Source organism: Somniosus microcephalus, unplaced genomic scaffold, assembly GCF_052327205.1.
Source record: "Somniosus microcephalus isolate GS21.2 unplaced genomic scaffold, FLI_Smic_1.0 unresolved_chr1, whole genome shotgun sequence".
Classification (NCBI taxonomy): Eukaryota; Metazoa; Chordata; class Chondrichthyes; order Squaliformes; family Somniosidae; genus Somniosus; species Somniosus microcephalus.
In genome coordinates, this window is record NW_028225179.1 from 167,187,950 (window position 1) to 167,201,035 (window position 13,086).

General features: G+C 56.3%; 1 protein-coding gene across 1 annotated transcript in view; it reads left to right on the forward strand.

Annotated features, from left to right (window-relative positions):
* Positions 1-13,086, forward strand: part of LOC147096506 (nucleoside diphosphate kinase 5-like) — a 37,275-nt gene that overhangs the window by 633 nt on the left and 23,556 nt on the right. The window contains exon 2 of the mRNA XM_085975308.1: positions 11,414-11,612. Coding sequence (XP_085831434.1) covers positions 11,496-11,612 — 117 coding nt within the window. The 5' untranslated portion in view covers positions 11,414-11,495. The remainder of the gene's footprint in view (positions 1-11,413; positions 11,613-13,086) is intronic.

A 13,086-nucleotide genomic window follows, 5' to 3' on the forward strand; every position in this document is an offset into this window, starting at 1 on the left:
TACTGAGGGAGTGCAGCACTGTCGGAGGGGCAGTACTGAGGGAGTGCAGCACTGTCGGAGGCGCAGTACTGAGGGAGTGCAGCACTGTCGGAGGGGCAGTACTGAGGGAGCTCTGCACTGTCGGAGGGGCAGTACTGAGGGAGCGCAGCACTGTCAGAGGGGCAGTACTGAGGGAGTGCAGCACTGTCGGAGGCGCAGTACTGAGGGAGTGCAGCACTGTCGGAGGGGCAGTACTGAGGGAGTGCAGCACTGTCGGAGGGGCAGTACTGAGGGAGCTCTGCACTGTCGGAGGGGCAGTACTGAGGGAGCGCAGCACTGTCGGAGGCGCAGTACTGAGGGAGTGCAGCACTGTCGGAGGGGCAGTACTGAGGGAGCTCTGCACTGTCGGAGGGGCAGTACTGAGGGAGCGCAGCACTGTCAGAGGGGCAGTACTGAGGGAGTGCAGCACTGTCGGAGGCGCAGTACTGAGGGAGTGCAGCACTGTCGGAGGGGCAGTACTGAGGGAGCGCCGCACTGTTGGAGGGGCAGTACTGAGGGAGCTCTGCACTGTCGGAGGGGCAGTACTGAGGGAGCTCTGCACGGTCGGAGGGGCAGTACTGAGGGAGCTCTGCACTGTCGGAGGGGCAGTACTGAGGGAGTGCAGCACTGTCGGAGGGGCAGTACTGAGGGAGCGCCGCACTGTCAGAGGGACAGTACTGAGGGAGCGCCGCACTGTCGGAGGGGCAGTACTGAGGGAGTGCAGCACTGTCGGAGGGGCAGTACTGAGGGAGCGCTGCACTGTCGGAGGGGCAGTACTGAGGGAGCACTGCACTGTCGGAGGGGCAGTACTGAGGGAGCACTGCACTGTCGGAGGGGCAGTACTGAGGGAGTGCCGCACTGTCGGAGGGGCAGTACTGAGGGAGTGCAGCACTGTCGGAGGGGCAGTACTGAGGGAGCGCCGCACTGTCGGAGGGGCAGTACTGAGGGAGTGCAGCACTGTCGGAGGGGCAGTACTGAGGGAGTGCAGCACTGTCGGAGGGGCAGTATTGAGGGAGCGCCGCACTGTCGGAGGGGCAGTACTGAGGGAGTGCCGCACTGTCGGAGGGGCAGTACTGAGGGAGCGCTGCACTGTCGGAGGGGCAGTACTGAGGGAGCGCCGCACTGTCGGAGGGGCAGTACTGAGGGTGCCCTGCACTGTCGGCGGGGCAGTACTGAGGGAGCGCAGCACTGTCGGAGGGGCAGTACTGAGGGAGTGCCACAATGTCGGAGGGGCAGTACTGAGCGAGCGCCGCACTGTCGGAGGGGCAGTACTGAGGGAGTGCCGCACTGTCGGAGGGGCAGTACTGAGGGAGTGCTGCACTGTCAGAGGGGCAGTACTGAGGGAGCGCCGCACTGTCGGAGGGGCAGTACTGAGGGAGTGCCGCACTGTCAGAGGGGCAGTACTGAGGGAGCGCTGCACTGTCGGAGGGGCAGTACTGAGGGAGCGCCGCACTGTCGGAGGGGCAGTACTGAGGGTGCCCTGCACTGTCGGAGGGGCAGTACTGAGGGAGTGCCGCACTGTCGGAGGGGCAGTACTGAGGGAGCGCCGCACTGTCGGAGGGGCAGTACTGAGGGAGCGCCGCACTGTTGGAGGGGCAGTACTGAGGGAGTGCGGCACTGTCAGAGGGGCAGTACTGAGGGAGTGCAGCACTGTCGGAGGGGCAGTACTGAGGGAATGCTGCACTGTCAGAGGGTCAGTACTGAGGGAGTGCAGCACTGTCGGAGCAGCAGTACTGAGGGAATGCTGCACTGTCAGAGGGGCAGTACTGAGGGAGCGCTGCACTGTCAGAGGGAGCAGTACTGAGGGAGCGCCAGATGGTGAAACTCCGGGAAAGTTCGCTCGTCCAGCCGCTTACAGGTCCTGCTGTCAATCAAAAAGCTAGCCCCCCCCCCTGGTGATGTCATGGGCAACTGAGAGGGGGCGGGGTCAAGTCTGGTTTCCAGGCAACAGGTGGGTGGAGCTGAGCCCAGAATAAGCGCTAAACCCGCCAGGGGGACGGACGGACTGTGGTGTATGTGCCTTTAAGAGCCCCAGGTGTGCGTAATGCCGGTAATTGCCACTTGGGCTATATAAGCCTGTGTATTGTGTATATCCTTTAGAACCCCCCCAGACTTGCTTAGTAAATACCTATGAACCAACTCCTGTCTTCAGTGTCTTTATCTACACACGGACACTACAGTGGCGACGAAGTGGAAATGGACTTACCTGCAATTCGGCAGCACCTCAAGGACATCGATTCCTCCAGCGTCCAGAAGACTCAAGGAAGTAATAGAAACTGTGGTTTCACCAGCTGGCCAAGCTGGTGGCAGGTACTGCGCTAATCCTTCCTGGGCGTCAGGCTGGGGCTCCAGCGTCAGGCTCTACAGCTGAGACAGGCAGCGAAATCGGAGGCAAGCAATAACGGACTGGGAGGGTGCACTCGGGAGACGGCCGGCGCGGCAAGCAGGTCAGCGTTTAGACCTCCGTCAGGAACGAGTCTCCAACAGTGAATAAACGGAAACCACAGTAAAACAGCATTGTTATCGGTAGCAGCAGCGGGAAAGCGCAGGAAGCGCCATATCGTTGCTACAGAGAAAAAAAAAGCGCGGGAAGCGCCATATCTTTTTTTCGAAATGCCTAAGTCTGGCAATATGGATGCTTTTGATAACGAAACAGAGCCTAACTTTGGCAATATTGATGTTTTTGATAACAAGATAGAGGATTGGACCACATATGTAGAAAGAGTGGAGGTGTTTTGCACCGCAAATGGAATAGAAGATGAAAAAAAAGCTTCAGTGCTTCTGGATCTAATGGGCGCAGAAACATACAAGCTGTTACACAACTTAATCACTCCAGCCGAACCGATGGACAAGAATTTTGAGGAGATTGTTGATACCCTACACTGCCAATTCGAGGCAGATTCTCTGCAAGGCAAATTCATCTGCGATCCCCTAAGTGTAGAAACACAAAAAAAGGTATCTTCTGGAAAAGATTTAACACTGGACAAGGCTTTCAGTGCAATAGGAACGGCAAAGATACAGCAAAGGCCACAGGACTTCGGCACCCATGAAATGACACGGGGTTTCGAGAGATGTTATCGCTGCAGCAGATCCAACCATGACCAGAGAGATTGCTGGTTCAAAGAAAAAGCATGCAGCCGATGCGGAAAGATGGGACACATTCCACGTGTATGCCGATCTGAAAATAAAAAATCCACTAACGGGAAAAGAATCAATAAGGAAAAGCACAGAAAGGTACAAATGATGACGGACAGTAGCTCCAAAGACCAGAAGAGCGATAGCGACTCCGGGAACAAGAGACTAAGCTCTCTCAAAGTACATAATGTAATTGCCAATGAAGATTACCAGACCATTTGGGTTACCCTCATAATAGCAGGGTCCCCAGTTAAAATGGAGCTAGATACAGGATCAGCTCTAACCATAATGAATCGACGAGATTACGAGAGGCTATTTTCGCATATACCTCAAAGACACATCCATTATCTTAAAAACATATACGGGGCAGAAAGTATACCCCAAAGGAAAAATAAAGGTGCCTGTGGTATACAACGGCAAAGAAATACAAAAGTTGTATTTATACATTCTACAAGATGGTGGTCCACCGTTGTTGGGACGTGAATGGATAAGGAAGATACGTTTAGACTGGCACTCCATTCAGGCACTGACGGTGACCAGTAAGGAAAAAAACAAGGATGACATCATACCTGAACGATTAAAAGACATCTTGGCCAACGCCAAAGAAGTGTTTCAAGAGAAACTAGGAACCTTGAAAGGCATCACCGCCTCAATAAAAGTGGAAGATGCAGCAATTCCAAAAATTTTTAAGGCAAGACCGGTGCCATACGCAATACGTCCGGCAGCCGAGGCAGAGCTGGAGAATTTGGAAAAGGCAGGCGTATTATCCAAAATAGATTGGAGCGAATGGGCAACACCCGTCGTTCCAGTCATGAAAAAAGCATTGAAAAATAACTCTGAGGAACAGAGAAAAATTCGCATCTGTGGGGACTTTAAGGTGACTGTAAACCCGGTCCTTCACACGGTACAGTATCCTCTTCCGAGGATAGAAGATATTTTCGCCTCACTATCCGGAGGAAAACGTTTCAGAAAAATTGACTTGGCACAGGCATATCGACAGATGGAGGTTGAGGAGACCTCTAAAAAGTATCTCACAATAAACACACACAAAGGCCTGTACCAGTACAATCGACTGGTTTTTGGAGTAGCATCAGCTCCAGCTATCTGGCAAAGAGCTATGGAGCAAGTCCTGCAAGGGATTCCGGGGACTCGGTGTTACCTAGATGACATCCTTATAACAGGAGAAAACGACAACGAGCACCTTGCCAATTTGGAGCAGGTGCTCACTAGGCTGAAAGAACGGGGCCTACGAGCAAATCGCCCCAAGTGCGAATTTTTCCAAAATCAGATATCATATTGTGGCCACATAATTAATAAGGAAGGGTTGCATAAGTCACCTGAAAAAATTGAAGCAGTTATAAAAGCCCCAGCACCTGAAAATGTTTCACAATTGAGGTCATTCCTGGGATTAATAAATTACTATCATAAATTTTTACCGAACTTATCAACTCTTCTACACCCTCTTAATGATCTTCTACACACAGGAGTGATTTGGAAATGGAACGAAGACTGTAAACGTGCCTTCCATAAATGTAAAGACTTAATCACATCCGAGAAAGTTTTGGCTCATTACAACCCATCACTACCAATCAGACTGGCGTGCGATGCATCCCCTTACGGCATAGGAGCGGTATTGTCCCATAGATTCCCTGATGGCTCGGAACGGCCGATAGCTTTTGCGTCACGCTCATTGAACTCAGCTGAGCGTAACTATTCCCAGATAGACAGGGAAGCACTCAGCCTGGTATGGGGAGTGAAGAAATTCAACCATTACCTACACGGACAAAAATTTACCTTGCTGACTGACCATCAACCCCTCATCTCCATATTCAACCCGAAGAAAGGTGTCCCCATTATGACGGCACAAAGACTACAGAGGTGGTCCCTTTTTCTAGGGGCACACCAATACAACATTGAATACAAAGGGTCAAAACAGCATGGAAATGCTGATGGTTTATCGCGCCTGCCTTTGCCAACGATAGAAGAGGCACCTACAGTAGACCCAGTAGAGATATTCCACTCTACCATAGTGGAATGTCTACCGGTGACAAATTCTGCCATTGAAAGGGAGACCAGAAATGACCCTACTCTCTCACGGGTCTACGATTTAACAATGAAGGGATGGCCAGCACATGGCGAACCACTGTTGCCAGCATTCTCGCAAAGAAGAGAACAGCTGTCAGTGTGCCGAGGAACCTTGATGTGTGGATCCAGAGTGGTGATTCCACCCAAACTCCAGGATAAAGTGCTAAAGGAACTTCACGAGGGGCATCTGGGTGGAGTGAAAATGAAGAACCTAGCTAGGGCGTTTGTATGGTGGCCAGGTATCGATGGAGACATCGAAGACATGACCAAGAGCTGCCTAGGATGCCAGAAGGTCCAAAATGCTCCGCCACAGGCCCCTCTACATCCATGGGAGTGGCCCTCATCTCCCTGGCAAAGGGTGCACATCGACTTTGCTGGTCCATTTATGGACTCAATGTTCTTAATCACAGTTGATGCACATTCCAAGTGGCCGGAGGTAATAAAGATGTCCTCCACCACCACGGAAAAAACCATCACAGTATTAAGGACCATATTTGCCAGGAATGGGCTGCCGGAACAGATATGTTCTGATAATGGACCGCAATTTGTGTCCGAAGAATTCAGAAAGTTCTTAAAGAACAATGGGGTAAAGCACTACACGTCCGCCCCATACCATCCCGCCACCAATGGATTGGCTGAAAGGTTTGTCCAGACCTTCAAGAAGGCCATAAAGGCCATGGGTAATGAAGACATAAAACTTCAGCACAAGGTGGATAACTTCTTATTTGCATATAGGAATGCAACACATATGGTTACAAACCAAACTCCCGCCATGATGTTCTACAATAGAAACCTAAGATGCCGGCTGGATTTGGTCAAGCCCAACATCCGAAGGGACGTGGAGAACCGGCAGTTTCAGGGCATGAATGAAAGGCCAACTAGGGCCTTCCAGATAGGCCAACCGGTTTTGGCCCGGAACTACCGTACCGAGAAATGGCAGCCTGGAACTATCTGCACACGACTAGGACCACTGATGTATACCGTGGACATCGGAGAAAGCATAATAAGGCGCCATGCTGACCAAATCATCAAGTCATCCGAAAAGGGACAACCTACACCACCACTCTATACATCTAACGATGAAGTAGAGATACCCATATCTACCTCCGATCCGGTGATACTGGAACCCGATGAACCCGACACTGGCCTTCAAGCCGAATCAGCCTTGCCAGAAGAACCTACTACACCACCAGAAACTACTACACCCCCGAGGCGTTATCCGGACTGAGTCAGGAAGCCTCCTGAGACGAACTTATAATTAATTAATACAGCAATGTATATTATTTTGCATATAACATGTAATTAATAATTACTTAAAATATGATGTACTAGTTAGCTAGAAGGGGAGGAATTGTGGTGTATGTGCCTTTAAGAGCCCCAGGTGTGCGTAATGCCGGTAATTGCCCCCCCCCCCCCCCCACCACCAGACTTGCTTAGTAAATACCTATGAACCAACTCCTGTCTTCAGTGTCTTTATCTACACACGGACACTACACGGACGGACTTTTTTTATTTGTTCCTGAGACGCGGGCGTTTATTGCCCATCCCTAATTGCCCTTGAGAAGGAGGGTGAGCCGTCATTTCACAGGGCAGTTAAGAGTCAACCACATTGCTGTGGGTCTGGAGTCACATATCGGCCAGACCGGGTAAGGACTGCAGATTTCCTTCCCTGAAGGACATTAGTGAACCAGCTGGGTTTTTGTGACAATCCGGTAGTTTCATGGTCACCATTACTGATACTAGCTTTTTATTCCAGACTGAGCCCAGAACAGGGGCGAAACACAGCAGGGGGAGGGACTGAGCCCAGAACAGGAGCTAAACACACCAGGGGGAGGGACTGGGCCCAGAACAGGGGCTAAACACACCAGGGGGAGGGACTGGGCCCAGAACAGGCACTAAACACACCAGGGGGAGGGACTGGGCCCAGAACAGGCACTAAACACACCAGGGGGAGGGACTGAGCCCAGAACAGGGGCTAAACACACCGGGGGGAGGGACTGGGCCCAGAACAGGGGCTAAACACACCGGGGGGAGGGACTGGGCCCAGAACAGGGGCTAAACACACCAGGGGGAGGGACTGGGCCCAGAACAGGGGCTAAACACACCGGGGGGAGGGACTGGGCCCAGAACAGGGGCTAAACACACCGGGGGGAGGGACTGGGCCCAGAACAGGGGCTAAACACACCAGGGGGAGGGACTGGGCCCAGAACAGGGGCTAAACACACCAGGGGGAGGGACTGGGCCCAGAACAGGGGCTAAACACACCAGGGGGAGGGACTGGGCCCAGAATGGGCTAAACACACCAGGGGGAGGGACTGGGCCCAGAACAGGCACTAAACACACCAGGGGGAGGGACTGGGCCCAGAACAGGCACTAAACACACCAGCGGGAGGGACTGGGCCCAGAACAGGGGCTAAACACACCGGGGGGAGGGACTGAGCCCAGAACAGGGGCTAAACACACCAGGGGGAGGGACTGGGCCCAGAACAGGGGCTAAACACACCAGGGGGAGGGACTGGGCCCAGAACAGGGGCTAAACACACCGGGGGGAGGGACTGGGCCCAGAACAGGGGCTAAACACACCAGGGGGAGGGACTGGGCCCAGAACAGGGGCTAAACACACCAGGGGGAGGGACTGGGCCCAGAACAGGGGCTAAACACACCAGGGGGAGGGACTGGGCCCAGAACAGGGGCTAAACACACCGGGGGGAGGGACTGAGCCCAGAACAGGGGCTAAACACACCGGGGGGAGGGACTGGGCCCAGAACAGGGGCTAAACACACCAGGGGGAGGGACTGGGCCCAGAACAGGGACTAAACACACCGGGGGGAGGGACTGGGCCCAGAACAGGGGCTAAACACACCAGGGGGAGGGACTGAGCCCAGAACAGGGGCTAAACACACCAGGGGGAGGGACTGGGCCCAGAACAGGCACTAAACACACCAGGGGGAGGGACTGGGCCCAGAACAGGGACTAAACACACCGGGGGGAGGGACTGGGCCCAGAACAGGGGCTAAACACACCAGGGGGAGGGACTGGGCCCAGAACAGGGGCTAAACACACCAGGGGGAGGGACTGGGCCCAGAACAGGGACTAAACACACCGGGGAGAGGGACTGGGCCCAGAACAGGGGCTAAACACACCAGGGGGAGGGACTGGGCCCAGAACAGGGGCTAAACACACCAGGGGGAGGGACTGGGCCCAGAACAGGGGCTAAACACACCGGGGGGAGGGACTGGGCCCAGAACAGGGGCTAAACACACCAGGGGGAGGGACTGGGCCCAGAACAGGGGCTAAACACACCGGGGGGAGGGACTGGGCCCAGAACAGGGGCTAAACACACCGGGGGGAGGGACTGAGCCCAGAACAGGGGCTAAACACACCAGGGGGAGGGACTGGGCCCAGAACAGGGGCTAAACACACCAGGGGGAGGGACTGGGCCCAGAACAGGGGCTAAACACACCAGGGGGAGGGACTGGGCCCAGAACAGGCACTAAACACACCAGGGGGAGGGACTGGGCCCAGAACAGGGGCTAAACACACCGGGGGGAGGGACTGGGCCCAGAACAGGGGCTAAACACACCAGGGGGAGGGACTGGGCCCAGAACAGGGGCTAAACACACCGGGGGGAGGGACTGGGCCCAGAACAGGGGCTAAACACACCGGGGGGAGGGACTGGGCCCAGAACAGGGGCTAAACACACCGGGGGGAGGGACTGAGCCCAGAACAGGGGCTAAACACACCGGGGGGAGGGACTGAGCCCAGAACAGGGGCTAAACACACCAGGGGGAGGGACTGGGCCCAGAACAGGGGCTAAACACACCAGGGGGAGGGACTGGGCCCAGAACAGGGGCTAAACACACCAGGGGGAGGGACTGGGCCCAGAACAGGGGCTAAACACACCAGGGGGAGGGACTGAGCCCAGAACAGGGGCTAAACACACCGGGGGGAGGGACTGGGCCCAGAACAGGGGCTAAACACACAAGGGGGAGTGACTGGGCCCAGAACAGGGACTAAACACACCAGGGGGAGGGACTGAGCCCAGAACAGGGGCTAAACACACCAGGGGGAGGGACTGGGCCCAGAACAGGGGCTAAACACACCGGGGGGAGGGACTGAGCCCAGAACAGGGACTAAACACACCAGGGGGAGGGACTGAGCCCAGAACAGGGGCTAAACACACCGGGGGGAGGGACTGAGCCCAGAACAGGGGCTAAACACACCGGGGGGAGGGACTGGGCCCAGAACAGGGGCTAAACACACCAGGGGGAGGGACTGGGCCCAGAACAGGAGCTAAACACACCGGGGGGAGGGACTGGGCCCAGAACAGGAGCTAAACACACCGGGGGGAGGGACTGGGCCCAGAACAGGGGCTAAACACACCAGGGGGAGGGACTGGGCCCAGAACAGGGGCTAAACACACCAGGGGGAGGGACTGGGCCCAGAACAGGGGCTAAACACACCAGGGGGAGGGACTGGGCCCAGAACAGGGGCTAAACACACCAGGGGGAGGGACTGGGCCCAGAACAGGGGCTAAACACACCAGGGGGAGGGACTGGGCCCAGAACAGGGGCTAAACACACCAGGGGGAGGGACTGAGCCCAGAACAGGTGTTTAACACACCGGGGGGAGGGACTGGGCCCAGAACAGGGGCTAAACACACCAGGGGGAGGGACAGCCCAGAACAGGGGCTAAACACACCAGGGGGAGGGACTGGGCCCAGAACAGGGGCTAAACACACCGGGGGGAGGGACTGGGCCCAGAACAGGGGCTAAACACACCAGGGGGAGGGACTGAGCCCAGAACAGGGGCTAAACACACCAGGGGGAGGGACTGGGCCCAGAACAGGGGCTAAACACACCAGGGGGAGGGACTGGGCCCAGAACAGGGGCTAAACCCGCCAGGGGGAGGGACTGGGCCCAGAACAGGGGCTAAACACACCAGGGGGAGGGACTGGGCCCAGAACAGGGGCTAAACACACCAGGGGGAGGGACTGGGCCCAGAACAGGGGCTAAACACACCAGGGGGAGGGACTGGGCCCAGAACAGGGGCTAAACACACCGGGGGGAGGGACTGGGCCCAGAACAGGGGCTAAGCCCGCCAGGGGGAGGGACTGGGCCCAGAACAGGGGCTAAACACACCAGGGGGAGGGACTGGGCCCAGAACAGGGGCTAAACACACCGGGGGGAGGGACTGGGCCCAGAACAGGAGCTAAACACACCAGGGGGAGGGACTGGGCCCAGAACAGGGGCTAAACACACCAGGGGGAGGGACTGGGCCCAGAACAGGGGCTAAACACACCAGGGGGAGGGACTGGGCCCAGAACAGGAGCTGAACACACCGGGGGGAGGGACTGGGCCCAGAACAGGGGCTAAACACACCAGGGGGAGGGACTGGGCCCAGAACAGGGGCTAAACACACCAGGGGGAGGGACTGGGCCCAGAACAGGGGCTAAACACACCAGGGGGAGGGACTGAGCCCAGAACAGGGGCTAAACACACCAGGGGGAGGGACTGGGCCCAGAACAGGGGCTAAACACACCAGGGGGAGGGACTGGGCCCAGAACAGGGGCTAAACACACCAGGGGGAGGGACTGAGCCCAGAACAGGGGCTAAACACACCAGGGGGAGGGACTGGGCCCAGAACAGGGGCTAAACACACCAGGGGGAGGGACTGGGCCCAGAACAGGGGATAAACACACCAGGGGGAGGGACTGAGCCCAGAACAGGGGCTAAACACACCAGGGAGAGGGACTGGGCCCAGAACAGGGGCTAAACACACCAGGGGGAGGGACTGGGCCCAGAACAGGGGCTAAGCACACCAGGGGGAGGGACTGAGCCCAGAACAGGGGCTAAACACACCAGGGGGAGGGACAGCCCAGAACAGGGGCTAAACACACCAGGGGGAGGGACTGAGCCCAGAACAGGTGTTTAACACACCAGTAAACAGCCGGCACAGATACGATGGGCTGAATGGCCTCCTTCTGTGCTGTAAACATCTGTGGTTGTAAGTTAGTGCAGAGCAAGGTTTAGTCAGCTCCTTTCTGTGCCTTTTCCCAGCGATCCTGTTGGCCAACAATCTGTGCCTGAAATGGGAAATTGTTAAATTTTCACTCAACTGCGACCCCTCACCTTGAGTGACCCCAGCTCTTAATATGACTGCTCTTCTTTTTCAGTCTCACCAAAGGCAAAGCAGAACAAGTCTTTAGTAGTTTGCGAGAGGCAGCTTCTATCTGAGAAAACCAACTGTGCGCCAAGATGACTAACACTCGTATTTTTGTGGAGAGCACCCTGGCTCTGATCAAGCCAGATGCCATTGACAAAGAGATTGAAATCGAGGAGATCATTCTGCAGTCTGGGTTCAGCATAATCCAGGTATTGGGTAACTGTATATATTAAATAAGACTTACAATTATTGAGCGCCTTTCACGACCTCAGGACATCCCAGAGCGCTTTACAGCCAATGAAGTACTTTTGAAGTGTAGTCACTGTTGTAATGTGGTAAACGCGGCAGCCAACTTGCGCACAGCAAGCTCCCCTTTGACAGTGCAGCGCTCCCTCAGTATTGCCCCTCCGACAATGCAGCGCTCCCTCAGTACCGCCCTTCCAATACAGCAGCACTCCCTCAGTACTGCCCCTCCGACAGTGCAGCGCTCCCTCAGTACTGCCCCTCCGACAGTGCAGCGCTCCCTCAGTACTGCCCCTCCGACAGTGCAGCGCTCCCTCAGTACTGCCCTTCCGACAGTACAGCGCTCCCTCAGTACTGCCCTTTCGACAGTGCAGCGCTCCCTCAGTACTGCCCATCTGACAGTGCAGCGCTCCCTCAGTACTGCCCATCTGACAGTGCAGCGCTCCCTCAGTACTGCCCCTCCGACAGTGCAGCACTCCTTCAGTACTGCCCCTCCGACAGTACGGCGCTCCCTCAGTACTGCCCCTCTGACAGTGCAGCGCTCCCTCAGTACTGCCCATCCGACAGTGCAGCGCTCCCTCAGTACTGCCCCTCCGACAGTGCAGCGCTCCCTCAGTACTGCCCCTCCGACAGTGCAGCACTCTCTCAGTACTGCCCCTCCGACAGTGCGGCGCTCCCTCAGTACTGCCCTTCGAATACAGCAGCACTCCCTCAGTACCGCCCTTCCAATACAGCGGCACTCCCTCAGTACTGCCCTTCCAATACAGCAGCACTCCCTCAGTACTGCCCCTCCGACAGTGCGGCGCTCCTTCAGTACTGCCCTTCCAATACAGCAGCACTCTCTCAGTACTGCCCCACCGACAGTGCAGCACTCTCTCAGTACTGCCCCTCCGACAGTGCGGCGCTCCCTCAGTACTGCCCTTCCAATACAGCAGCACTCCCTCAGTACCGCCCTTCCAATACAGCAGCACTCCCTCAGTACTGCCCCTCCGACAGTGCGGTACCCACTCAGTACTGCTTTTCTGACAGTGCAGCGCTCACTCAGTTCTGCCCTTCCAATACTGCAGCACTCCCTCAGTACTGCCCCTCTGACACTGCAGTGGTCCCTCAGTACTGCCCTTCCAATAGTGCAGCACTCCCTCAGTACTGCCCCTCTGACACTGCAGTGGTCCCTCAGTACTGCCCTTCCAATAGTGCAGCACTCCCTCAGTACTGCCCCTCTGACACTGCAGTGGTCCCTCAGTACTGCCCTTCCAATACTGCAGCACTCCCTCAGTACTGCCCCTCTGACACTGCAGTGCTCCCTCAGTTCTGCCCTTCCAATACTGCAGCAGTCCCTCAGTACTGCCCCTCTGACACTGCAGTGCTCCCTCAGTTCTGCCCTTCCAATACTGCAGCACTCCCTCAGTACTGCCCCTCTGACACTGCAGTGCTCCCTCA